Source organism: Lissotriton vulgaris, chromosome 2_1 (assembly GCF_964263255.1).
Source record: "Lissotriton vulgaris chromosome 2_1, aLisVul1.2, whole genome shotgun sequence".
Taxonomy (NCBI): domain Eukaryota; kingdom Metazoa; phylum Chordata; class Amphibia; order Caudata; family Salamandridae; genus Lissotriton; species Lissotriton vulgaris.
Window position 1 is genome coordinate 386,436,020 of NC_141687.1, and position 27,311 is coordinate 386,463,330.

The window sequence follows — 27,311 nt, forward strand, 5'->3', positions numbered from 1 at the left end:
TGTTGTGTTTGTGCTATTTGGGGTTGAGGATTAGGCGGGCTACATAATTATGTTTTTTGTAGCTATTAGTAAATCCTGTTAAGGACGATTATGAGGAATAGAACAGCCCATCGGAGAGCAGGTGAAGTAAATTTCAACAGGTGGAAGAACATGTTTCTTGTCACATCATTGATCTGTGGAACAAACAATGGCACTCCACCACAAGATCAAGAAGATCTATGACAGGGGGGAGGAGCCAAGCTGGCGACCGCGATGGCCGCTTAGGCTCTCAGCTCCGCCGTCTTCCCTGATTTACATACACATCCTGAAACTAATCCTGACCCCGAGCCGCATTTTCGTGAAGGGGAAGTGTTGCAGCTTTCGGTGACGTGCTCCCGAGACTTCCACCAGCGGTAGAACCGGAGAAATTTTCCCGCTCTATATCCAGCCCTCAACAGCCGTGAAACCGGGGCTTTGCGTGCGAGGGATGGCCAGCCCCTCATGCAACGACATCGGCCGACCGGAGTGATTCACCCGCACTGTTTGTCCTTTGATGCAATTCTCCAGCCCACCAAGCGGGTCGAGTGCCGGCGGAACATCAAAGAACCGGGGGAATTACACTTTATTTGGGTTTTTCCGCCCGTGCACTGCTCGGCTGTTCCTTCTATCTCTCCCGACGTAAATGCGGGCGCCATTTTGTGCAACTCGGGATCTGTGCTTGAGCTCTGAGGGCTCTAGCGTGCAATAGAGATCCTGTCGCCTGCTGAGGCCGCCTCTGTAACATTTTCTGAGACGCCATGGAGTTCGCCACTTCTGCAACCGTGACTCGATTGTGCTCTGATGGGGGGCGAGAAGATGCCCGATCGGATGCATGGGACAGCGACATCCTGACTAATGTGGCGAGGCCTGCTGAGGAGCCTTTGGTGAGGACGAGTGCCGTGGATTGTGCTCATGGAACGACGCCAGGGATCGGGATGTTATGGCTGCTCTCGGTGCCCTTCGCGTCACCCTGGACTGCGGTGCTCGCAACCTGGGGAGAAAACTAGATGCCATTCTTCCCGCTGTGGGATACGCTCTACGGGACTGTTCGTGCGTCCAGGACACTGTGCCACACCCTACACTTGAGCGATGTGTCATGATTCTCCCGGTGAGTATGGTGATGTTGGATGGCCAGGATTCTATAACGACTACGGGACTGCTTGCTGCCGTTGGGGATTGGGGCCTAATGCTGCGCATGGAACTCTCTCACGGTGCCCTTGACTGCAAACTGTTGTTTATGGCTGGCTTTGGTGGGCAGCCCATCGAATTCTCCTCTTCACCTTTGTCGCCCACGTCGATTAACATGGCGGCTGGCCGGCTGTACTCCGTTGGTGCACTCGATCGCACGGAACAGGGCTGAGATTGCTTCCTTGATTAATGGTGTTTGTTAACCTGGTGACTATGTGGGGCACGCACTGTATTGACTGAAACTGTTTTCGCTTTTGTGTTGATTTGATGGTCCGGGGCTCGGGGGGTGGGTGGCTGGGAGCTGGTATATTGATTTCTCTCCTCCTCCGCTTTCTTTCTTTCTTACCTTACTACATTTCGGGTCTTTCATTTAGGGCGACAGGCACACTGCTGGGGGGGGTAGGCCGTGGCCTTCTGCAGGGGTGCGGGGTGGGGGGTTGGGGGGTGGGGATTTTTCTTTCTAGTTCCTTGCTTCCTCCTTGGTTCTATGGCCCTCTTTTCTTTTTCTTTTTCAGCATTACCGTTTCCTATGGTTCCTGTAGTATTTTCAGTTTTTGAGGGGTGGGGCGTTGGTTTATTATGAAACGTGACTGTGCTGGGGATCATCCTGATTTGTATACGTAGCCTTTCTCCCCTACTGCAATTGTGTTGCTCGTTGACCTTTCCCTTTATGCTGGCTAACTGCAGGACCTGGAACGATTGTTTGGTATTGATCCTGTGATTTATAGATTGGAAAACGAACCTTCATTAATCCTAACTGCCTGCATACATACTTGCATATATGTTATGCCCTGACCTTGCTGGAACAACTAACCATGTGCTGCTATGTTTTCTTAATATTGATTTGCTATCATCATGACTTGCTTAGTGGCTGGCCAGGTGGTTGTAGGCCTCTGCCTGTACTTGCTTGTGCGAATAATAAAGGTCCGCCAAAAACTTTAAAAAAAAAAAAGAAGATCTATGACAGCTTCGCAACGCAAGGATCACCCACCCGCAACCACCACACCAAGTGGTTCTAGCCCCCAGCAGACCTTGACCAGCTGGACTCCCCTCACCTCACACAACACCTTCAGGATCATGAAGAGCATCCACTCCGGAGCCACCTCGGATCCCTGCCCTCACCACATCTTCAACAGTGCCCACACCTCCACCACACCCAAACTCTGCTGCACCATCAACTGCCCCCTGAGGTTCCGGCCCCCAGCAGACCTTGACCAGCTGGACTCCCCTCACCTCACACTACACCTTCAGGATCATGAGGAGCATCCACTCCGGAGCCCCCTCGGATCCCTGCCCTCACCACATCTTCAACAGTGCCGACACCTCCTCCACACCCAAACTCTGTTGCACCATCAACTGCCCCATTGAGTCCGCAACTTTCTAGGAAGACTGGAAGCATGTTGAGATCAACCCCCTGCTGAAGAGACCTTCTGCCGACCCAACGGACCTCAAAAACTACAGACCTGTCACTCAGCTCCCCTCCCCATCCTAAGTCATTGAGAAAGCTATCAATGCCCAACTCTCAAAGTTTGTCGAGATTAACATCATCCTGGACCTCTCCCAATCAGGCTTCAGAAGCAACCACGAAAGGCTTCAGAAGCAACTACAGCACTGAAAGTATTCTCCTCGCCGAGTGCAGCCCTCATTCTCCTGGACTTCTCTGCAGCCTTCGACGCCGTTTCCCAACACACCCTCTGCGCAAGACTCAACAACACTGGTATCCACGACAAAGCCCTGGAATGGATCCGCTCATTCCTCAATGGCCGAACACAGAGAGTCAGACTTTTTAACTGTTCAAATCAGAACCCACAGAGATCAGCTGTGGAGTGCTTTAGGGACCCTCCCTGAGCCCCACCCTCTTCAACACCAACATTGTCTGCTTGCAGCCATCGTCTGAAGCCACAGACTCAACATAGTCTCCTACGCCGACGACACCGGGCTGATTCTCTCCCTCACAGACGAACCCACAGCTGCCAAGAGCAACTTCCACGACGGGATGAAGGCAGTAGACACCTGGATGAAGTGCAGCTGCCTCAAGCTTAACTCAGACAAGACTGAAGTCCTCATCCTGGGTTTCTCCCCCTCCACCTGGGACGACTCTTGGTGGCCTGCAGCGCTTGCAACCCCCGCCCCCCCACCCACAGACCACAAATGAAACCTTGGCATCAACAGGACTCAATGAACCGCCAAATCAATGCCGCCTTGTCCTCCTGCTTCCACACGCTCTGCCTCCTTTGTAAGATCTTCAAGTGGATCCTCACCGAGTCTAGGAAAATGGTCACCCGTGCACCCGTCAGCAGCAGACTGACTGCGGCAACGCACTCTATGCTGGCACCACCCAGAAACTCAAAATGAAAACTGCAGACTATCCAGAACGCTTTGGCCACACTCATCCTGAACATCCCACGCCCCAACCACATCACCGGCCACCTGAGAGACCTTCACAGGCAGCCTGTCAACAAGAAAATCCCCTTCTCATGCACGCCTACAAAGCCCTCCACAACGCCAGACCTGCATACCGCCATAACTGCCTCTCCTGCTACACTCCCACCAGACATCTTCGCTCCGCCCAACTGGCCCTGGCCACCGTACCGTTCCACAAGACCACGACTGGAGGAAGATCCTTATTCCTACCTTTCTGTGAAGACTTGGAACTTTCTGCCTCTACAGCTCAGGCAATCCCCATCGCTGGTTCAATTCAGGAAGGACCTCAAGACGTGGCTCTTCGACTGAACCGTAGACTACCTCGCTCCCCCCCACCATGCACCTCGAGACCCTCACAGGGGAATAGTTGCACTTTGCAAGATCCTGAATGATTGCTAGATCTAGAAGGATCTATCTACAGATCAAGCCCCGGTACAGCCACTTACTTGTATTTTCCTACTGTTCATTAGAGTTATTTGGGTCACGCAGCTAGATCACTTGATGGGGGATACTTTGTCCAGAGCATAATTGCAATTTTACTGTCCGTTCCAGATTGTTCATAGGTGATAAGAATGATGACAGGACCACAGCAGAGCGAACATGGAGAACAATGTTGGACTAGCTACGGTTCAGGTTTCTATAACATAACATACCTTACTTTGTTAAATCTTTACATTGAAATGCAGGTGGTCAGTGAACGACAAGCTTAGTACAAAAGGATTGTGTGCGTGCAACTTAGGCAGCTCAAAAACAGAGAGAAGAGAAAATAAAAATGACCCTTTAGCCTTTCCTTCAGCCCACCACCCTCTGTGCACCTGAGGTTAATATATGGCTTATCCAATTAGAGGGATTTGGATTTCCTTTCCATTATTATGTATTCAACATGCGGTGTCTTCACAGAACACAAGCAGTGTTTCATTTAGAGAGTTCTTCATTTTTAAATGAAGCTTGTGTGGTGATTTTAAAAGTTTTTAAACTTGCTCTGATTTGCACTTTACTTTGCACTGTTAGGGAGCTGTGTTATATCTCCGGGGGGTTGCACGGACAGTCGACGGGCTTTTCCGCTCAAATCAACATTATAGACACTGACTCTGACACGCACGCTGACGCGCGCGCCCGACTAGAAAAAGGGTGGACGACGCGACCGCGCAGCGGTACCTTACGGAACACGAGCAGTGTTTCATTTAGAGAGTTCCTCATTTTTAAATGAAGCTTGTGTGGTGATTTTAAAAGTTTTTTAACTTGTTCTAATTTGCACTTTACTTTGCACTGTTAGGGAGCTGTGTTATAGCTCCGGGGGTTGCACGGACAGTTGACTGGCTTTTCCGCTCAAATCAGCATTCTAGACACTGACTGACACGCAGGCCCGACTAGAAAAGGGGCGGATGACGCGACCGCGCAGAGGGCGCACCGTCTGGGCCCATCCACGTCCAGGGACCATAACCCCTGCCGGTTTTACAAGGGCAAAGTATTTTTCCACCGCGGACCAGCTTTACCTTCTTAGAGGGACAACTAGGAGTAAGCGTGCTCATTTAATTTTACCTGATAGCAATTTTAATCATTGCCCTCACTGTTCTTTTAAGGGATGTCCCGCTATTAAAGCTCCCACGGTTCTATCCTCTCAGACTGTTTTTAAAATGTTTTGACTTAACTGCCGATCGCTCCCTAAGCATTTTATAGAAATTTGGCATTTGCTGGAAGAAGAGGACCCTGACGTTCTATTCTTAACAGAAACATGGCTGAATAGTGAGGCCGACTCAAATGTTGTGCAAGCACTCCCATCTGGGTACGCTATTTAGAGGCTTGATCAAGAGCTAAGCAGAGGAGGTGGTATAGAAATTATTTATAAAACCGAATTTAACTGCCGCATTACAGCAAACCCCTTACCGGCCTGTGAGAGTCTCTCTTTTACAATCGGCCTATCCCATGTTTGTACATTTCTGGGATTTTAATATATCGTCCCCCAACGGCCCTTGGCCAATTCTGTAATGATCTACCTGACATAACAGCCAACCTAGCAAGCCCCCTCTCCAACTTTACTCTATTAGGGGATTTTAACATTCATTTTGATGACATTTCGCTGCCTGCCACTTGGACTAGGTGCTTTTCAACTTATGCATACAGTGAGAGGTCCCACTGGCTCTAAAGGCCATTTGTCTCGACCCTATTTTTTCAAATATTGAAAACCTTCTAGTTGGGAATCCTATTCCGGGTCCCTGGTCAGACCACCTCTTGATTCCATTTACCTGGGCTCCTCAGGCCGCCATCATGCTGGCTGTGAAAACAGGTTCGTAAATGGTCAAAACGTCCAACAGAGTCTTGGGTGTCAATTCTTGACAACACCAGACCTATACCTGATTCAAACCCATCACGGCAAACAATAAGTTTGATAAGTGGCTTGAATCTTCTTTGGACACTGTTCTCCCCAAAAAATGGACTAACAACAAGTTAGGAGCTAATCGAACATCTTGGTATTCCCCCGAGCTTCGTGAGCTCAAGCATTGTTGTAAACGACGAGAGAAAATGGAGGAAAGACTTCTCTGCAATAAATAAAGCTAAATTTACGAAGGCTATAAAAGTGTGTAAGGAAGAAATCAAATCTGCTCAGGCTCTTTACCATGAAGAAACAATTTCTACAGCCTCCAACTAACCTGTGCAAAATATTTCGCATTGCGAAATCTCTCCTTAAACTTCCAGCTCCGCCCATCGTATCAGGTGATATATTACCCTGCTGCAACTAAATGGCCAAATGTTTCTTTAATAAAATGCAAGATATTTACACTTCTTTTCATGAGGCCACATGTCAACAAAATGCATTACCTGCGGATAATGGGCCTCAAAGTAGAGAATGATCCTTAGCAGAAATTCCTCCTCTGAACCTGACCTCTCTGCAAGGGTTTCTTAACCAATTGAAATCTGGCTCCGCTAGAGATTTGGTCTCCCCTAGTATTTTTAACCAAGTCTTTGATACCATGTCTCCTGTTATCTTGGATTTGATCAACGCCTCATTCCTAACGGGACTTGTCCCCCCCTCGTGGAAACGAGCAATGGTTAAAGCTCTTCTTTAAAAAAAAAACAATTTGGACCCAGAGGTGTTGGAGAACCACTGTCCCATATCATTACTGCCAGAAATTAGCAAAGGTGCTGAAAAACATGTTAATTCTGCTCTCTCCTCATTTTTTGAAAGTAATATTTGTCTCCATCCCTCACTAACTGGATTTAGACTTCAACAAGGTACGGAGACCGCCCTTTTAGCAGTTGTAGAAGAAGCCAGAAATTTTTTAGATGACGGAGGCTGTGCTGCTATTATCCTGTTGTAGCTCAGCGCAGCCTTTGACACAGTCCACCATTTGCTGCTGATTCAGAGACTTAGGGAGATAGGAGTGTTGGGAAGGCTCTTAAGTGGAAGCAATCCTTTCTGGAGGTTGTATGACATTACAATGCGGGCTTTTACCCTGTGTGCCATTACAACGCTGCTTTTACAACGCAAGTCATTACAACGACTTGCCCTGTAAGCGCTGGATAGTGGAATAGTTTAATTTTCTATTCCAACTCCAGCCCACGTTAGTAGGGAAGGTGAGGGAATAGAAAATTAAACTATTCCTTTTCCAACAGCACCCTCCAGCGCAAGTCGTTGAAACAACTTGCGTTGTAAAAGCAGCATCATAATGGCAGCGCGTGGTAATGCACGCGTTGTGATGGCTGCTCACCTTTCTGGAGGACAGGTCGTTCCAGGTGTTTGACAATTAAATTACCTCCGAATGTATGCCTCTTAGAAGTGGGGTTCCGCAAGGTTCGACCGTGAGCCCCACTCTATTCTTTGTATACATGAGCCCCCTGGCAGAGGTAGTGCAGCCTTTTGATATCCAGATTGTCACCTATGCCGATGACACTCAGCTTCTCTCAATCAGCTTGACAAAACTGGACCTGATCTAGCCTTGGGTCTAGAAAGGGTGGCAGTCTGGATGGAAGACTCGTACCTGAAACTTAACTGGGCCAAGACGGAGCTGATGCTCCTTGGTCAATCGCCCACTCTGAACGTTTGCCTGCCCTGACCCAGCTGTTTTGGTCCAACCCCCCCACCTAAAAAACTGATTAAGAGCCTGGGTGTCTGGCTTGATCGTAATGTTGATTTTAGGAAGCAGGCACGGAAGGTTGCAGCTAGCTGCTTTGGGATTCTCAGGATGATATGGAAAATCCTCCCTCTGTTGCCTTTTCCAGCCAGAAGAATGATGGTTCAGGCATTGATTCTCTCATGGCTTGATTATCTGGGAGCCCCACGCCTCACCACCAAAAAATTGAAGACTGTACAAAACTGCATTGCTCGCCTGCTTCTGAACATCCCCAGTCACCAATCAGCAAAGCCTTCCATTGCCACCCTTCACTGGCTTCCCATTCAGGAGAGAGTCCAGTTTAAGGCTCTGTGCAATGCACACAAGGCACTGTCAGCCAAGGGACGCCTATTATTCGTACCATCATCTCGTCCTACCGTCCTAATAGAGCCTTGCGCTCAGATAGTAAACATCTGGCGGCAGTCCCTAAAATCAAACAATCACGAAGTGGAGGACGTCTCTTTTCCTATAGCATTGCTTGCTTGTGGAACCATCTCCCCTGACCTTTCGAAAAGTCAAAAACCTTTTTGTTCCCCTACACACTGCTCGGAGTTTGTGATTGGACCGTTCTCAGCGCTGGGATGCCCCCGGGTAGCCATGCGCTCTAGAAACGCTGATTAATTCATTCATTCAACAGTTATAAGAACATTACACTTCTACACACTTATGTCAAATCTGTTTAGTTTCCATAGATGAATAAAAATGGATCTATTACATAGCAGTAGAACATCTGTACAGACCAATTGTTGAAATTTCTCCTCATAGTAAAACATACAATTGCTGAATTAAAATTGTGCAAGGGCAAGCTTAGGACCATAGCAAACAACATGATAGAGGTCACTTCCTCCCTGTGTATCTTCAGGATTGTCACCGATCAGATTATGTCGCTATACTCCTGGGAACTCAGAAGAAAGAGTTGGCTACAGTAAAAACACACAGTCTATCAAGCCTCTGGGTTCAAAACCTAGTTAATATCTAGTACGATGACAGGCACCAAGAGCTACTCCCTTACCAGATTGAAGTGGACACTACATTGTAATGGCCTATGCCAACGTCTAGAGCCATAGGTTCAAAGCCTCAAGCAGCAGCAAAGCAGTCATTTTAGCCAACATCTTTTATTCCAGAAGACAAGCAGAAGGGTGTAACGCGCGCCGGCTGAGCCTACATGCCGTAATAAGCAGAAGCAGAAATCAACCTCCATGAAGCAAATTGAATCTGGTCAGCTCCTTTCTTGGAATGTTTCACAGGCTTTTGTCCCCTGGCTCGTGGCACCCACTTCGACTTACCATCCACTTAGATGCCTAGGTAGCGATATTCCTTTACTGTTGTGGATCGGTGCCATACTGTCTCTGGTGAAAGATTACAAAATGTTGCCTTTGTGCAGTTGACTAACAGACCATTCCTACTACATTATTAGTTAAATGACCATTTGCTCTCCTATGTTTTTGAGGTTGAAAATTACATGGTCTTCAGCGAATAAAATGCAGGGATGCGTATCCCCTACCTTGAGGAGGAACATCCTGATCAAACACAGAAAAGGTGATGGTGGGCAAAAGAAAGATAGGTTGGGCTGATACTCTGAGTGGGAACCAGTAGCCAGTAGTTAGACTTCTCCCATCACCTTTTGTGTGTTTGATGTACTGCTGTAAGTGGCAAGCGTACGACTAGACATGAGTCCTGTGATAATCATGCCACTCAAACCAAGCTATACCCAACTGAAGAAACCCAATTAGGGCGAAACCTATCTTGGTTGCATATGCTCCGGTTCAGGGAAGACATGGCTTTGCAGGTCAGGCTGAACTATTCTGATTGTAGCAGAGACAAGACTGATTTGCATATGGCTGGGTCGAAACTGAGGCGGCATGGTGGGCAAAAGAACAATGGGTTGGAGTGCTACCCTGAGCCACTGTCGGTGGTTAGATTTGTTGAAAGCGGCCTCCCGTCTTTTTTTCTATGTTTGAGGAACATCTTTCTCCTCATAGAAACTAATCCAAATCCGAGATCTGTAAACTGATCAAAAAGGGAACCAGGATGCACCTCTACCTGACCGCCCCATCCTACAGAGCACCCTCCCCATGCTGAGTATAATATCATCTAGTGTAACAGTGACCTTTGTCCTCGAATGAGATCAAGAGTAGCAAAATTATATTGATGACGTTAGGCATTTTGTTCCCATACAGGTATTAGCAATTTTTCAAACTGAGTGAACTGTTCAGTGGCAGTTTCACTCTTGGAATGAAATATGACCTCCTGTATTATCTGAGGAGTGTAACCCACTCTGTCCTTTCCTGTTAATGCAGAGTTCTTCTTGTGAAGTTCTTTATCAGACCTACCAGACAGTGTGAGGCTCACACCCATATGCAACCCATGTGTACTAGTGCCACCTAATGGTGGGACTGGAAACTGCTGATTTGCATGCCTGGTAGCACACGAGTATGTCATATGCAGATCACTATTTTACCAGATTTATGTATTGTCGTCTCTGCGGTGTGAATTGAAATCTGCTTCTCTAGTTGTCACTTGACCTTTTGTCGCAGCTAACCCGAATAACTCCTGGTTTTTGCGTAACAGTATCCTGGTGCATACTTTTGCTTGGTAAGCGACCATTGGTATGGAACTGTGTAGTATACATGCACCGTTAAGGTTACCCTATCCCGCAAGAGATAGTCGATTTTATCATAGGCAGTAGCATCAAGAGGGAGGTAGGAGGACTCTGAAAACAAGCACAAGGAAACACGCACTCTAGGACCATGCCCCAACCTGAATGGAGATTACACCTGTGCTCGTCCTTTGGAGGTGATGGAAATAACGCAGGTAGGTTAAAAGTACCTTATCACACAGCCAATTTCTCACTTTAATGGGTCATCTATTTCCAGCACCTCCCTGTTCTTGCTCCCTTTGCATTTCTGGCTCCAGTGTAGATACCCCCTCCAAGTTGGCTCCCAAGTACCCCAGGAGGGCTATCCGAATACTCGTACCAGAGAGGACATTGTCCCTTATCTTAAAATATACAAAGCCACTGACATAGTACTCAGTCCCATCCATCCCAGGATTGGATGGGATCTGACAGACATGCTGCATTGCCTGTAGGACTATTCTCGCAGAGGCCGTCCCTGCAGGGGGCTTGGAGGGCCGGCGCCTTAACCCACGCCAGCCCCCCCCCCCCCCCCCACCCCCCCAGAAAAAAAGCGGTTCGGGGCACCCCCCAGAAGCGGGAAAAGTCCGGGCACTCCTCCCCACCCCCCGCTAGCTGCGCCAAGTGGGCGCCGGGCCCGCCGGCCAATGGGGTCAGCACAGGGGTCAAACCCCCCAATAGGAGCAGAGGCCAGCTAGCCGGGGATGTAAAATGGGGGGGCATAAAAACGCCGCACCCGAGTCCAGTGGGCATTTGCGCAGGCTGGCAAACATGTACCACAACAAAGCGGACGCAGCGATACTAGTGAAAGGTTTTGAGGAAGGATTTGTTATCCCGTTTAAGGGTACCCCGCCACCAGGCAGTGTAAAGAACCTAAAATCCGCCCTCCAGTACCCCGAGGTAGTCTGCAAGAAGCTGAGAAAGGAGAAGATGCTGGGCAGGATAGAGGGCCCTTTGCCACCTCACATGCATTCAGGGCTGGTGGTCTCCCCATTGGGGGTGGTTCCGAAGAAGGAGCCAGGGCAAATTAGATAAATTCATCACCTGTCATTCCCAGATGAGTCATCCGTCAACGACGGGATCAGCCCCGAGGCTTGCTCAGTGGGTTATGCTACAGTGGACGACGCCATTGACCTAGTGCGCGCAGCAGGCCACGGGGCCCTTATGGCAAAAGCAGATATAGAATCAGCATTCCGCCTCCTGCCCGTCCACCCAGACAGTTTCCACCTTCTGGGATTTCAATGGGAGGGGGAGCTCTATTTTGATGGGATCAGCAAACACAGACTGATGATTTATGACCATGCATGACAATTTACAATTTACATATAATATTGTATGGCAAAATCCACATGTGACGTATGACGAACAGTATACGCATGTATTGTAATAAAAACTGCGGCCAACACTGACGACTATGAAACAAACGGGTGTTGGCTTGTTCATTCAAAAGGGCCGGCATAGGCCACATGCTTGCGTGAGGGGGGTTTGGGGCACAGTGCAAGGGTTATCAGAATCATTATTGCCTCCTTGGCGCTCCAACATTAACAGCTGAAATGATTGCTCCTCAATTAAGAAGTGTATCGCTTCACGATCAAGGACCTGACAACTATTGAACCACAGCACGGATCTCCATCTTGACAGAGTGTTGGGGAGATTGACATGCACTGTCCTGACGAAAACGTCTATACTTGAATTGTATCTTGACCCTTCAAGTTCTGGTTTCTGAACAAAACCCAACATAGGACAGCAATGATCAAACTACGGGGTGTGGTGCCTAAGCAAGCCATCAAACCGACACCTTTCAGCCTGATGTTGACATTTGAAATGTGAGAAGATGTTTGGATCAAAAGCCACGGTGTGGCATATATCATCCAAGGAAAACTCAAGACTCTAGTAAATCTGCTTGAGCAGGTATTTCCAGAATAATGTCAACAACCTCCAGTTCCAGATCTCTTTCCTAACACCTTCTAGGTTTCAAGCAGTAACAGCTCCAACACAGAACCAATAATATAGAACAGTGACACCCATAAGAACAACATGTATGCAACACACGTGTATGTTGTGTGTGTGTGGGCTTGTGCACGTCGCCAGGCTTCATAAGTGACTCCTTTTCTGCTGGGCCTAAATGTGCTCTGCTCTTGCATCGACGAATCTCTCCCCAGCTATGAGGGGCTGCAATGAAATTGAACAATAGTATTGCCTGCAATTTACTTCATGTAAATGGTAGAGGCATGGCGCATTGATTATTGTTGATGAGCCATTGATTATTGTTCTGGTTTTACTATTAATGCAAACAGATCTCCGGGATCCCGCTCGCGCTGCGCTGTAGCACAGTAGCAAAGATGTGACTGCCGGAGCGAGGCTCTTTGACTGCTCAGCTCAGGAGCTGGGGGTCCTTCCTGCGACGGGCTCACCCTGTAGCAATGAATTGGAGACTTATTATACATCTCTAGCACAGGAGCGGGGCCACACGACTGATCCGTGCTCCTGCGTAGAAACCGAGCCGCCGGTGAATGCTCTGAGCAATAATGTAGGAGCCACGAGTACGTGCGCTCGTTAATATTTCATACAGTCTGGTGTCAAATGTAGAAGTGGCCGACAGTCCAGGCATCCTCTTGTACTCCACAGAGCAACAAACGAGAATAGGTGAAAATGTCTCTCAAATTCACTCTGTATACTATACCTTACTGATAAATATGGATTGTATACTTGAGAACCTGCCCCTACAATCGACCAATGCACTCCTGCGCCAAGCCAGCGTTGAAGACGCATTTGTGGGTGGTTGCTTGGACATACCCAGGTCATTAGCTGGCTTTGCGAGGTGGGGCCTTATCGGATTTCCACATTTGGGGAAGTCTGGTTGGGCATCTCCATGAAATCCTTTTCGGAACGGCAGGAAGAGTTTGACCTTCAGAGGTCACAGTGCTACCGAGCTCTCCTGCTGGGGCGTGCCCCAGGGGGACGTCGGCAGGAGGCGGGAGAGGCTGCAGAATGTAACTCCATAGAGGTGAAGGAGGTAAAGAGCGGGGAAGGGGCGTGGCTTGGGCGCCGATGGCGATGGTCGCCTGAGAGCTCGGCTCCGGGACTAAGCCCGAGATTATCCTGAACATCGGAGGCTGAGGGGCACCCCAGACCCCGCATTCGGTTGAGCGAGGCGACGACACCCTACCGGGGGCCTTGGTGGAGTTTGGACGGGGGTGGCTCCGAAGAAACGCCGAAGTTTGCGGAGTTGCGGAGTGCGACCCAACATGGCGCCCGGACTCCTTTGTCCCCTTGATCGAAACTACTGAGTTGAAGAGGTCTCGCGGGTGTCGACTGGCACCCGGCTTCACCATCCTCGGTTGTTTTAGACATTGGACATTGGCAGGCTCGGACCTTCTGCAACGGGTTCATACTCGATTGGACGATCGGGCGGGTGCCCACGCACTTGAGGGCACCGGGTGCGGGTGCCCTCTGATCCAGGCGGTGGTCCGCATCGCGACTCCGCAACTAGCTACGATTTCCTGGCCAGTCCAACTATATGGGAGGCGCGACACTCTGGCGCCGCAGATCAACCGAGGGAGTTGGTGGCCCTCACCCCGGAGCTATAGTGGGTGAACGGGCCTGCCCGACCCGGCGACGGTTGTCTCCGCCCCCTCATCGGTGCCCTCGGACGCCGTGGCGATGGCGTGAGCCGAAGCGGCGGAGTCTCCACAGGCTCTGGAGAAGGAGATCGCCCATACCCGACGTGAGAACGAACTCCCGGGAAGGTCGTGCTTGACACCTGTACACGGAGACGCCTACTCCGGGACCCTCACGGAGAGCCCCTGGCAGCATGGGGAAACCTAAAGGAGCCAAGGGATCCAACCAGACCACCTCGGACTCTGAAGCCCAGGACAAGGAAGAGCATGGAGACCCAAAAAGACCTGGTGGCGCACCACTACAGCAACAGTTCGACCGTGTACTGGAGGCGATAGAGGCAACTCGGTCGGCCCTCCAACAGGACATTGCTCAGGTGGCGACGGGCCTGGGCCTCCTTAGGGCAGACCATGGTAAACTCTCAGACCGGGTCAAGGAGGTGGAGGTCACGGTGAAAACTTTAGAACCGGCGCAGAGAACCCTGGCTGCGACAATAAAGGATGCCTTATCCCGAATTGAGACCCTCGAACGGAGGGCGGAGGATGCGGAAGGCCGCAACAGGAGGAATAACATTCGAGTGGTGGGCCTGCCGGAAAAAATCGAGGATGGCGATATGGTGCGATATTTGGAGACCTGGCTCCGAGACACGGTGGTCCCGGAGGGTCTGTCCTCCTTTTACACTCTACAACGGGCCCACAGAGTCCCAGCACGGCCCCCACAGCAGGGACGTACCCCAAGGCCGGTGGTGGCACGGTTGCTACATTTTCGGGACAGAGACCTGATCCTAAATGCCGCCAGGCACAATGGCCCGTTCCAGGTTGCGAACAGTCAGGTGAACATCTTCCCTGACTACACCTACGAGACGCAGCGCAAGCGGTTCTCCTTCCTGGCGGTTAAGCGTGAACTCAGGAGTGAGGGCATCCAATATTCACTCCTATTTCCCGCAAGGCTCCGCGTCATTGTCGACGACAAAACCCAGTTCTTCGACACCCCGGAGGAGGTCTGTGACTGGCTCGAACTGTATCGGACAGGGAAAGATGGTTTTGGCGCCTCGACCCATCAGGCGGATGAGCCGGAACAAAGGAGGCGATCCAAGAGGGTCAGGAATCGCCGCGGCCGCACGGGAGGGCCCTCAACTGCGGAGACATCATCGGAGCGGAGGGGAGTGTTGGAAGTGCTGTCGGAACTGTCGAGAGCAAGAGGCGAAGCCATCGAGGAGGAGGAAGAAAACCCGGGTGCTCAGGGGGCACCATCGGACTCGGAGGATTCAGTGGCAGACAGTACCCATACACCGGTGATCACACCGAAATCGGTGGAGGACCTTCTGGACGGACAAGGGTAACGGGGTATGCTGCCTTGTTTTGGGTGGGGGCCCGGCAGGGGGGAGGCGGTTGCCGTTCTTTATTGCTGACAACGAAGGAGAGAGGGTTGGGGGGCTGCTGCTCTTGCCCCGGAAGGTTTTGACACCGGGGGGGGCTTGCTATAGTCCTGGTAGCCTGGGCGACGAGGGCCCACTGCCTCCGCCCAGCCCGCACCTGGCCCATAAGGCCTTCCTACGGTGGCGACCGTAGGACTAGTGGGGGTTTTGGGGTTGATATACGTCGAGGTTTGGATGGGATCTAGATGGTGCAGTTTGGGTCCTGTTCTGGGGTGGTTGGGGGGGGGCCTTGTTGGTTCTTGGGTGGGTTGGTTCTGGTTGGGGAAAATGGCCGCCATCAGCGCTGGGAGGATTGATGCTTTTTTTTTGTGGGGACCCGAACGGGAAGACTGTGCAAGAACACTCTGGGACAATGGCTGATGTTGCTAACTTGAAATGTGTTACTTGGAACGTGAGGGGGCTTCACACTATGTCCAGGCGTCACAAGGTCCATGCTTATTTAGTGCGTAGGGGAGTGCAAATGGCGCTGCTGCAGGAAACGCATCTGAACAAGGCGGAAGGGGCGGCGCTTCAGCGTAGGTGGCGAGGGCAGGTCTTTTCCACGGCGTACTCTGCTTATGCCAGGGGGGCGCTAATATGGATTAGGGCAGGAGTCCCCTTCCAGGTCACGAGGACAGTGTTGGACCCAGAGGGGCGTTTCGTGGCCATCTCAGGCACTCTAGGAGGGAGGGACCTGAACATTTGCTGTGTGTATGCTCCTAATGTAGACCAGACTGCCTTCCTTTCCAGGTTATCGGGCTCGCTGGCCCACTTTTTCGCCGGGCCCCTCCTGCTGGGGGGAGACTTTAACTCCGTAGTGGATGTGGACATAGACCGCTCGCATCCCCCGCTCCCCGATTCCCCGGTCCGGCGGACGGCTAAGGGTCGTCAAGATTGGCAGACCCGCTGGGGTTTGACGGACATTTGGAGGGCGCATCACCCCGCGTCTAGAGATTATTCATACTTCTCGAGCCTTCATGAGCTGCATGTCAGGCTAGATGGCTTTCTTGGGTCGCCCGAACTAGTTTCGGCAGCGGTCCCATCAGAGTACTTATCGCGGACCATCTCGGACCATAACCCCCTCCTGCTGGACATTCGCTGGTTCCCCGGGACGCCGGCAGTACCCACCTGGAAGATGCGCCCCGAGATCCTCGAGGACAGTGTCTTCAAGGCGGACCTAGGGGAGAGAATCACGGATTATTTTGCGTCCAACGGCGGCTCCGCGAGTACTAGAGCGTTCGAATGGGACGCTTTTAAGGTGGTGGTGAGAGGCTACTGTATCTCTAAGAAGGTGGGCATGCGGCGTGTTATCCTGGCTGATTTAGACACAGCGGACCGGGCACTCCGCGAGCTTGAAGTTAGCCGCCCCGGACACCCGGAATTGCAAACACAAACGGTAGAGGCGAGGGAGAAGGTAGCGGTGGAGGTCGAACGGCTCCGCTGTTTCGATTATAAGGCCTATACGGTCCGGTCTATTGCGGAGGGAGACAGGTCGAGTGCGTTGCTGGCGTGGTTGGCCAACCCTACGCGCCAGTCCCAAACGACGACAAATATGCGTAGGGCAGATGGGACCGAGGTGTGCACCCAACCGGAGATTCTTAGTTGCTTCCGGCATTACTACGAAAGTTTATACCGCAGTCGCTCCGCACGTGACCCAGACCGGCTTGATGACTATCTTAGCCCACTGGAACTCCGCACAGTAGGGCAGGAAGTGGCGGAAACCCTGGGTTCTGATATCGACTTGGGGGAGATCCGCGGGGCCATCAAACGGATGGCGAGGAACAAGACCCCGGGCCTAGATGGCCTTCCGGTGGAGTTCTATGCAGCTTACGCTGACCTCTTGGCCCCTCGGTTACTGGTGGTCTACAGGGAGGCGAAGAGGTTGGGTCGTCTCCCTGGCTCGATGTGCGAGGCGTTGGTGGTTCCTCTCCTCAAACCAGGCCGAGACTCGTCTGACCCGGGGTCCTACCGTCCCCTTTCAATGTTGACGGTGGACTACAAAATATTGAGCAGCATCTTGGCCTCGAGGCTGCTGGGACATATGAGTTCCCTAGTGCATGAGGACCAAGCCGGTTTCATCCCACGGCGGAATACGACTATGAACATCCGAAGGTTGTTCCGCTTGCTTGGGGAACCATTCGTGGATGCCCCGTCCCCGGTAGTCTTGTCGGTGGACCTGGAGAAGGCTTTTGATAGCCTAGAGTGGGACTACCTATGCACGGTATTACGGAGATTCGGCCTCGGGGAGGGATTTGTCAAATGGACTGCAGTCCTCTACGCTTCCGCTTCGGCCAGGGTTAGATCGGGCCCTTTGATTTCATCGCGATATCCGGTGGAACGTGGCACGCGGCAGGGGTGCTCCTTATCCCCGCTTCTTTTTGCACTAGCGGTGGAGCCACTGGCGATGCATCTTCGCTCGGGAGCCCACTATACGGGCTTATGGACGGCGGCGGGCCCGCATTATGTCTTGCTCTATGCGGACGACCTGTTGCTCTTCCTGGAGGATCCGGTCGACGCTTTGCGGGGAGCGGAATTAGCGCTAACGGAGTTCGGAGCGGTCTCAGGCCTCCAAGTGAATTGGTCTAAGACCTGCCTCTTCCCGATGCGTAGGGGTACCCCCACTCCTGCGCTAAGTAAGGAGATCAGATGGGAGCCCGACTGCTTTAAATACCTTGGGGTATTTGTGTACCACGACCAACCCGACCTCCTAGATGGGAACATTGCCCGTTGCATACGAGCACTCCGAGGTTGCATGGACTTTTGGGCCACGCTGCCTCTCTCAGTGGCGGGACGCATCGCCCTGCTCAAAATGGTGGCGCTCCCCCGGCTATTATATTACTTCCGCACTTTGCCGATCTGGGTCCCACCGGCCACGTTTCGTCGCCTGCGTTCTATGGTGGTCGGGTTCCTCTGGGGAACGGGCCGGCGGCGGGTGGCCCTCAATACCCTGATGAGGCCGAAGGACGAGGGGGGGCTCGCTGTGCCGGACTTCGAGAAGTACTATCTGGCGGCGCAGCTCCAGACCTACACCCAGGAGATAGCCAGGGAATTCAGAGGCCCGGAAGACGGCAGAGGGACGGGTATGGCCAGGCACGTCCTCTCCTTTATCGCGCTGCGACAACGCTTGGTCCTACGGGACTTGTCGATGGAGGAGCGGACTATCCGACTATGTTGGAATCGGGCTCACACCAGAGGCCACCTACGGACGCCATATGCGCCTGAAATACCGTTGGGGATGCTGACGGCCCTCCCCCACGGAGGGGATTGGTCACGATTGGCGGACTGGGAGGATTCCGGTTTACAGCTCGTCGGAGACCTGTACGAGGACGGAGCGCTCCTGTCCTTTCAGGATCTCATTGACCGCTTTGGGATCCCCCGGGGCGACTTTCTGCTGCACTCGGCCATTGTGCGAGCGATTCAGGCGCACTGGCAGAACGGGCTAGAGGAACCCCAATTGTCTCAGGTGTGCCAGTACGTAATGATGTCGGCAGGCACGGTGAAGGCGGTCACTTGCCTCTACGGCAGGTTGATTACCGAGGGGTTGGTTCCTCTCACCACATTGAAGTCCCGCTGGGAAGAGGACAGTGGTAGGGAGATCCCGGAGACGACCTGGTCCCAGTTGGTGAGGCGTGCCTGGAAGGGTACACGTAGCGCCCGTTTCCAACTGGTCCACTATTATGTTCTCCATAGAGCGTACCTGACCCCGGTAAAGATCAGGCGTTATTTTGCCACGGCTTCGGCGGAATGCCCTAGGTGCCCGGCTCAGGAGGCGGACCTCCTACACATGCTATGGGCCTGTCCAGGACTGACGTCCTACTGGCAGGAGGTAGCGACGACTTTGGAGGAGGTGACGGGGAGGCACTTATCATTCGATGTGGCGGTAGGGCTCTTGCACTGGTTCCCCCATACCCCCCGGAATAAAATCTCCAGTAAATTTATCGACCTGGGGCTCCTACTCGCTAAGCGAGAGGTGACCAGGAACTGGAAGGCACGAGCTGGTCCTGCAGGCAGCAGATGGCACAGTGAGCTTTTGAAATGGGCGGCGGGTGAGAGCGCGCTAAGATACCAACTGGCTTGGAGGCAGGGTAATGAGAAGGCGCAGGAGGCCGCGTTAGAGTGGGAAACGCTGGTGCAGGCCCTCAGGGACTATTGTACCCCTAGCGACTCCGAAAGTGAAGAAGCAACTCGCCCCGAGTCCCGTTAAACGTTAGCATTGACAGCACGATTACCTTCCCCGTGGGTCAAGCAGTGGATCCTATGTTGATGAGCTCCCTGGCGCTGATGGTGGGGGGGGGGGGGGGGGGGGGTTTCACAGTTAATGGGAATTTCGAGGGGGGGGTTTATTTTGGGGGTTTTGGGTTTGTTTGGAAAAGCAGACGACGGACAGTGTGTTATCCGGACCAGCTCCAGCATCCTACTGACCCCAGCTGCATTTGCCGCCCAACCCCAGGGACATGGGCTAATTGGCTGTATACAAACGTTATGGAGGGGGGTCGGTGGGCTTTATTTTGTATATGTTGTTCATAATACAATGCTGGTCGCTACTGTATTGTTTTACTGATTCCTGCAATAAAAATATATTTAAAAAAAAAAAAAAAGAAGGAGGTAAAGAGCGGGTTCGCATATCTACAAATCTTAAGTAGCTATGCACCGGATCCACTCGCTTCCCTTGGGAGGAAATGGCGTGGTTGGGTGACTGTCTGACAGCGAGTGGCAAGAGGCGGCCGTGGCCCGTGCATGCACGATTGTGACTCCAGCTAAACTCTGTCTGGTTCAACTGACACTTTCACGCCGGGTCTGCTTCACCCCACAGAAGTGTTGGCACATAGTTCATGTCAGGTCCCCAGAATCTTTTCACTATGAGGAGGGGTTATACATCTTTCATGGTATCTGGAGGTGTCCAGTGAGATCTCGATACTTGTCAGAAGTGCTGCCTAGATCAGTCAGTCCCTCACCCAGACTGGCCCTCTGGGGTTACTGCAAGACTTGGGAGGTAACCTGGAGAGGGGGGAGGAGGGGGGGTCGGGCTTTGCTGGGCATTGGAACTGTGTTGGCAAAGTAAGACCTCGCTGGATTCTGGAGATGGAACTCTGCGTCTAGTACCTAAAAAGACAGTGCGCACTTTATAGCATGCTCTGAGTTTTATGTACATGGAGGGGACAATAGCACTTAAGTCAATGTAGTATTTGAGTTGTGATCTAAGTTTGTTAGTTGTAAGCAAAATAAAAAAAAATAAAAAATGTGGTTATCAAAATGCACTCCTAGCATAAGACATTCCAGTCAGTGGTTGTTGCTTCTGTAAAATCACTTGTATTGTAAGTAAGCCGGATGGTCATGCATCAAGTTATTCAGATCCTTTCCGGGCCATTTATACGGGTTTAATCACTAACTTATGTATGTCACCTGAGTTCTCATGCGTCCCTTGTTGTGACACTTTCCCAAGAGCCATGCATGAGTGTTGACTTCTCCCTTCCCCCCTCCCCCCTGTACTGAGTGCAGTTTCCAAGCATCTGACAGATTGTTTGCTCTTCTCCCCCCAGAGTGTAACCTCGGATGGTACGGTCCTCGTTGTCAGCAGATGTGTAGCTGTGAGAATATGTGCCCCTGCCATACCCAGACGGGCAGCTGCAATGTGACCTACGAGCTGGGGGTGAACTCCTCCTTCTACAAAGGTAGTGCTTTCTTGTGTCGTTTCTGTTCCCAGCCCCTCCGTTCTTGTGGAGTGTGTGTTCTCCATAGTAACAGGGTGTCTTCTCTGTGATGGATACTTCATCCCCGTGCTTTACTAGGAAACACTTCCACGCAAACTATCCAATGCCCACACTTGCAGGATCCCCAGTAGTGCACACCACTCCACATACACACGTTAGTTCATAGCTCTGTGCAGGGCTACTGGTACCCTACTCTATGTGCGTGCAGCACACATGGTAACGCGCCCGGGCACCCTCATGCGTCTTCGCACAGCCGCTGGTACACACACGAAGCCACCAGAGCACCCTTCTGCATCCATATCTACCGGTCCACACGGGGGCGCACGTCTCCACGTACCTGCTAGTGTCATCTCAGGACTCACCCGCCACAGCACACATCTGCCTGCCTGTACCTTGTGCACGCATGGCAGAGCACAGCTCCGTACTTCATTTGCTAGTGCACACTTGTGCACATACTAACAGTTGCACAGCTGTGTACACTTCTGAGCACACCACATATCACGATGCTGTTCAGCGCGGAGGCCATGCACAGATGGGGTCTGTGACTGCGCAGCTTAACACAGAGCAGTACTTGCCTGTTTCTGTTGCAGCGCTGTGCTGTGCTGCCTGCAGCTTGTACATTAACTCAGATCTTCAGAGTTAATGTTTGCACCGTAGACAAGGCAATTTAAAGAAAAACAAACACACAGACCCCCTTCTGCGTCCCGCTCTGCACTGAATGGCATGATGTGCTCCATGCAAGGCAACCCCCTGTTGGGCACACCCCTTCACAATCACCCTCACAGTGGCATCTTTACCGCACAACAGGGAGTGCACGTCTGCCTCCACTGATCCCCACCTTCACACTAGCACTTCACACAGGTGCCAGTGTACTCCGCAATCCCTCAGTTTCAAATGAATGCATACAACCCTCAGAGTTTGTGTGTGTGGGTGGGTGCTGCGCTTGTTTGCACAGCAGTATTGATTTAGTCCTGACCAGAACTGAACAACTTGGTGAAATTGATTAAGGCTGGCCCATGTTCTGGTATTTGGCTGCACCTTTATAGTTTTCTAATGGCCGTCGGGGGTCGGACGTGGCTGTGCTCAGCACTCTCGACTCGAGTGCCTTGTCTTCTGTGTCTGTGTGCTGGGCTGTCACAGGCTTGGCTGTAGCCGAGTCTGAAGTGGTCTCGATTGCAGCCATCTCATTTGCATGTTGTTTCACTTTTTAATCACATTAGAAATGCGCTTTTATTTTTGTCTTTTAAATTAAGTTTCCTTTTTGTCTTTTAGCCAGCCAGTGTTTTGCCTCCATGCTCGGATCCGGGAAGGACAACATTTCGCCTGCACAGCAGAATTTCCTGTCCGAGTAAGGGGAATCCTGTTCTTTATTACTAATGATCACTCTGAAGGCTGTGTGTCCCCGGCTTCTTCCTTCCTGGTCCTTTCAGGGTTTTGAAATACGTGGTCCCAAATTCCTAATGTGAAGGTGAGGTTAGTAGACCCTTTCTCTGCAGGAAGTGATTCGCATCCCTTTAGGACCGTCACTCTGACAAGCCATCCTTGGTGTCCTTCCGCAGTCCCAGAAGGTGGGCCCAGGAGGCCGACCCCCTCATGCCGCTCCCATTCAGTAACACCTTACACCGCACAACTGGCAAGCAAACATAATGTACCCTTCCCTGTCATTAATGCACTTTATGTACCCACCACCCCCACTAAAACCAGGAAAACCTTCATGGAGAGTCCTCAGACCTTGGTCCCAGGACGTCACTCTCCCCGGCAGCTCTACAGCGATCAGTGCTGCCATGCAGCTACCAGCCCTCAGTAGTAGGGTTCGACTACACCCTCAGCCCGTTTTTTTGCCTGTTTAAGCTTTGTGTATTTTGTGCCTTTGTTTCCTGAGCGTGTTTTCTCTTAGGTCTTACTCTTCGTTGCCCTCTCGTTTGTGTTTCTTGGTTGTGTAAGCTTTGTGTATTTTGTGCCTTTGTTTCCTGAGCGTGTAGCTTTAATTTGTGCCTTTTTCCGTTTTCTCTTAGGTCTTCCTCTTGGTTGCCCCCTCGTTGGGTTTCTTGGTTTTTTTCTTCCACCCGCGTCCCGCTACGCCTCCCAGATGCTCATCTCTCCCCCCGCCCCTACAAATGCCGACCACTTCACGGTCGCACAGCGGACATTCCTAAGGCACGCCCGTCTGCGCTCATCCACGCCCGGACCGCGCCCAGTGCCAGACCACCTGGCTCATGCGAACCCCTCAAGCCCCGACCCCGCTAGGACGCTAGCACCCTCCACGGACTCAACAACGGCCGAAACACCACCTGCTTCCAGGCCTCCCCGAAGATCACCAATGGACCATTCACCTGCGTAAGCTGCAGCTTCTCCAGCCAGCGCACACCAGCTTGCCTTGCCCATCCCACCACTGCAGGCCACAACCATCTCAGCTGCATACTGCTCAACACCCGCTCAATCCACAAGCACGCTGTCAAACTTTGGGACCTGATCGACCCCACAGCCCCGGACGTTGCCTTCCTGATGGAAACCTGGATGAACACCTCCTCGGCACCGGACATAGCCATAGCCATCCCCCACGGCTACAAGATCACGCGCAGAGACCGGAACAACAACAAACCTGGAGGAGGAATCGCCATCCTCCACAAGAAAACCATCAGAGTCTCAACCAGCACCGAAGACTCCCTCAACATGGCCGAACACCTACACTTCCAGATCCACGTCAACAACACCACCACCCTCAGAGGAAACTCTCGTCTACAGACCTCTGGGCCCCCAACCAAAGTTCAGCAAATCCATCGCCGACCTCATCAGCACACACGCTATCGCCTCCCCAGACTACATACTCCTTGGAGACCTGAACTTCCACCTAGAGAACGCCAACAACAACAACTCCATAACACTGATCGATAACTTCGCCAACCTCGGACTCAAACAATTCATCACAACACCCACCAACACCGCTGGACACACGCTCGACCCCATCTTCTCCACCAGAGACCACGTCCCCTTCAGCCACACCACTGAACTCCACTGGACAGACCACCACTGAATCCACTTCTCCTTCGAGAAAAGTACCCCACACAACAAACCGCAACGCATCCTGCACCACAGCTGGAAAAAACTCACCAAAGACCAGCTCATCACCGCACTCGCCCGAGACCCTCCTCCCAAGCCCCCCAAGACCAACACAGCAGCCCACAACTTCAGGCTATGGATCGACGACTGCGCCAACACCCTCGCCCCAGTCAGGAAACCTTCCAACAGACGCACCCAACATTAGTGCCATCTGTTTCAACGACGAACTCCAGAACTCCAAGCACACCTGCAGGAAACTCGAGAAGCAATGGCACAAAGATCAGACACCAGACAACCACGCAGCCCTCATGCACGCCAGACGCAGACACCACTAGCTCGTCAGATCCGCCAAAAGAACCCCCTTCAAGGATTGCATAGACAACAACGCACACAACAGCAAAGAGCTCTTCAACATCGTGAAAGAACTCTCCACCCCCAGCGACATCCCACCGTTACAAGAACTCTGCGACTCCCTGGCTACCTTCTTCCACCGCAAGATTGCAGACATCTACAACAGCTTCGATACCCAGACGCAAACGACAGGCGCCAACACCACAGCATCTACACCCACCAAACGCACCGACCTCCTGCTCCTTTGGAACAACGTCAACGACGAAGAAACAACCAGAATCATGAACACCATCCACTATGGCTCCCCTTCCGACCCCTGCCCCCACCACATCTTCAACAAGGCGAGCACCATCATCGCACCCCAACTTCTAAAGATCATCAACAGCTCCTTCGAGACCTCCACCTTCCCAGAGAGCTTGAAACACACCGAAATCAACGCCCTCTTTAAGAAACCCACAGTGGACCCAAAAGACCTCAAGAACTTCCGACCCATCTCTCTGCTCCCGCTCCCAGCAACAGTCATTGAGAAGACCGCCAACAGACAACTGACCCTCTTCCTGGACGAGAACAATGTCCTGGATTCCTCCCAATCCGTAGCCCTCATCGCCACCACTGACGACATCAGGACCATACTAGACAAGGGCGAGACCCTCCTGGACCTCTCGCCCGCTTACGACACCGTCTGCCACCACACCCTTCACACACGACTCCACGATGCAGGGATCCAAGGCAAAACCCTGGACTAGATCACCTCCTTCCTCACCGACAGAACCCAGAGAGTCCACATTCCCTGTACCGATCCGAAGCCACCACGATTATCTGCGGCGTACCTCAAGGATCATCCCTCAGCCCAACCCTCTTCAACATCTACATGGCACCGCTCGCCAACATCATCCGACAACACCACCTCAACATCGTCTCGTTCGCCGACGATACGCAGCTGATCCTCTCCCTCACCAAAGACCCAGCCATCGCCAAATTCAACCTCCACGTAGGAATGAAGGCCGTCGCAGAATGGATGAAGACCTTTTCGCCTGAAACTGAACTCGGACAAGACAGAGGTCCTCATTCTCTGCTCCACCCCCTCCGCATGGGACGACTCCTGGTGGCCGACCACACTGGGAGCTGCCCCAACACCCACTAACCATGCACGCAATCTGGGGTTCATCCTGGACTCAACACTCGCCATGACCCAGCAAGTCAACGCAATCTCCTTCTCCTGCTTCAACACCCTCCGAATGCTCCGAAAAATCTACAAATGGATCCCCACCGAAACCAGGAGAACAGTCACCCAGGCGCTCGTCAGCAGCAGGCTGGACTACAGCAACACACTCTGCGCAGGAACTTCGGCTACACTCCAGAAGAGACTCCAGTGCATACAGAATGCCTCCGCGCGCCTCATCCTCGGACTCCCCCGCCACAGCCAAATCTCCACCCACCTACGAGACCTGCATTGGCTCCCGGTCAACAAGAGGATCACTTTCAAACTCCTAACCCACGCACACAAAGCACTCCATAACGCCGGACCAGCATACCTCAACGAACAAATGTCCTTCTACACCCCGAACCGCCAACTTCGCTCCGCCGTCCTCGCCACCATCCCACGCATCCGCCGAACGACCACCGGCGGCAGATCCTTCCTCCACCTCGCCTCAAAGACATGGAACACCCTCCCCGCCCATCTAAGTAAGACCCAGGACCTGCTGACCTTCAGGAGACGCCTCAAGACATGGCTGTTCGACCAGTAGCTGCCTACCCCACCCCCCCCATCCTCTTGAGACCCTCACAGGTGCCTAGCACGCTCTACAAATGTTCTGATTGATTGATGGAGTTTTACCAGTGCATACCATGAGAAACTGAGTAGCACTGCTCAGCCGGCCACCTAGCTCTCTGATAAACCAGTCAGGATTTCCCCAGCTCTCATACTAGGCCTACCTTATAGAGCTGTAACACAGACCAAGCAGAAGACGGAATTTGCAGAGCTCCTGAAAGCGAATAACTTTTCGCACCGCACTATGTGTGTGCACTCAGTCTAAGGAAACATTTAACCCATGTCGTTTATTTACATTGTATGCACAGGAAGGACCTATTTATGCAGAATTGTTTTTCAGTATGTAACATTTGAGTGAGGCTTGATTCACTCGGAGTGGGACTGGGGAAAGGAAAGCCTTGTGTCGCTGTTCACACCTGTTCCATCACTGCTTATCGAGCGTAGCTGAGTAAATATTCTGTTTCTTTCTTTTTCAGGCAAATCTGGATGATCATCACAGCCACTCTTGTTCTGCTCCTGGCGTTGGTTTCACTCTGTTTCATCAAAAGTGCTTCATTGTGCTGTGCCAAGGTGAAGAGCAAAGATGGCAACTATATGTACTATCAGTTGGAGGACATGAACAGGACAGTGCCATGTGATGACATGATGGAATCACTGGGAGAGTGGCATGCTCAGGTTCCAGGATACCACCCAGAAGTCCCAGAGTACCATGATGAGATTCCGGAGTAGCAGCATTTCACACAAGAACTGGCTACAAAATGGCTTCAAAATAAGGAATGCAAGCAACCACGATGTGCCAAAAGGGAAGATGCTCTTCCACTGAAATATCTTATTGCCGCAGCTTTATTAGGGAGAGGGAACCCTGGGATGGCCACATCTTCCTGTCACAGAGCACTTTAGAACTTGTGTGAGGGCTCTGCTAGTGCCTGGTGAGCCGCCCTAGATTTGGGGATGCTTTGGTCGGTAGGGAGAGAACAGTAACATCGCTGAGCATATATATATATAT

The 27,311-nt window shown here is 51.9% G+C and overlaps 1 protein-coding gene across 1 annotated transcript in view; it reads left to right on the forward strand.

Moving 5' to 3' along the window:
- The window catches only part of NAGPA (N-acetylglucosamine-1-phosphodiester alpha-N-acetylglucosaminidase), a 152,526-nt gene extending 125,215 nt beyond the window's left edge, over positions 1-27,311 (forward strand). Inside the window, exons 9-11 of the mRNA XM_086958554.1 lie at positions 20,953-21,084; positions 22,396-22,471; positions 26,782-27,311. Coding sequence (XP_086814680.1) covers positions 20,953-21,084; positions 22,396-22,471; positions 26,782-27,034 — 461 coding nt within the window. The 3' untranslated portion in view covers positions 27,035-27,311. The remainder of the gene's footprint in view (positions 1-20,952; positions 21,085-22,395; positions 22,472-26,781) is intronic.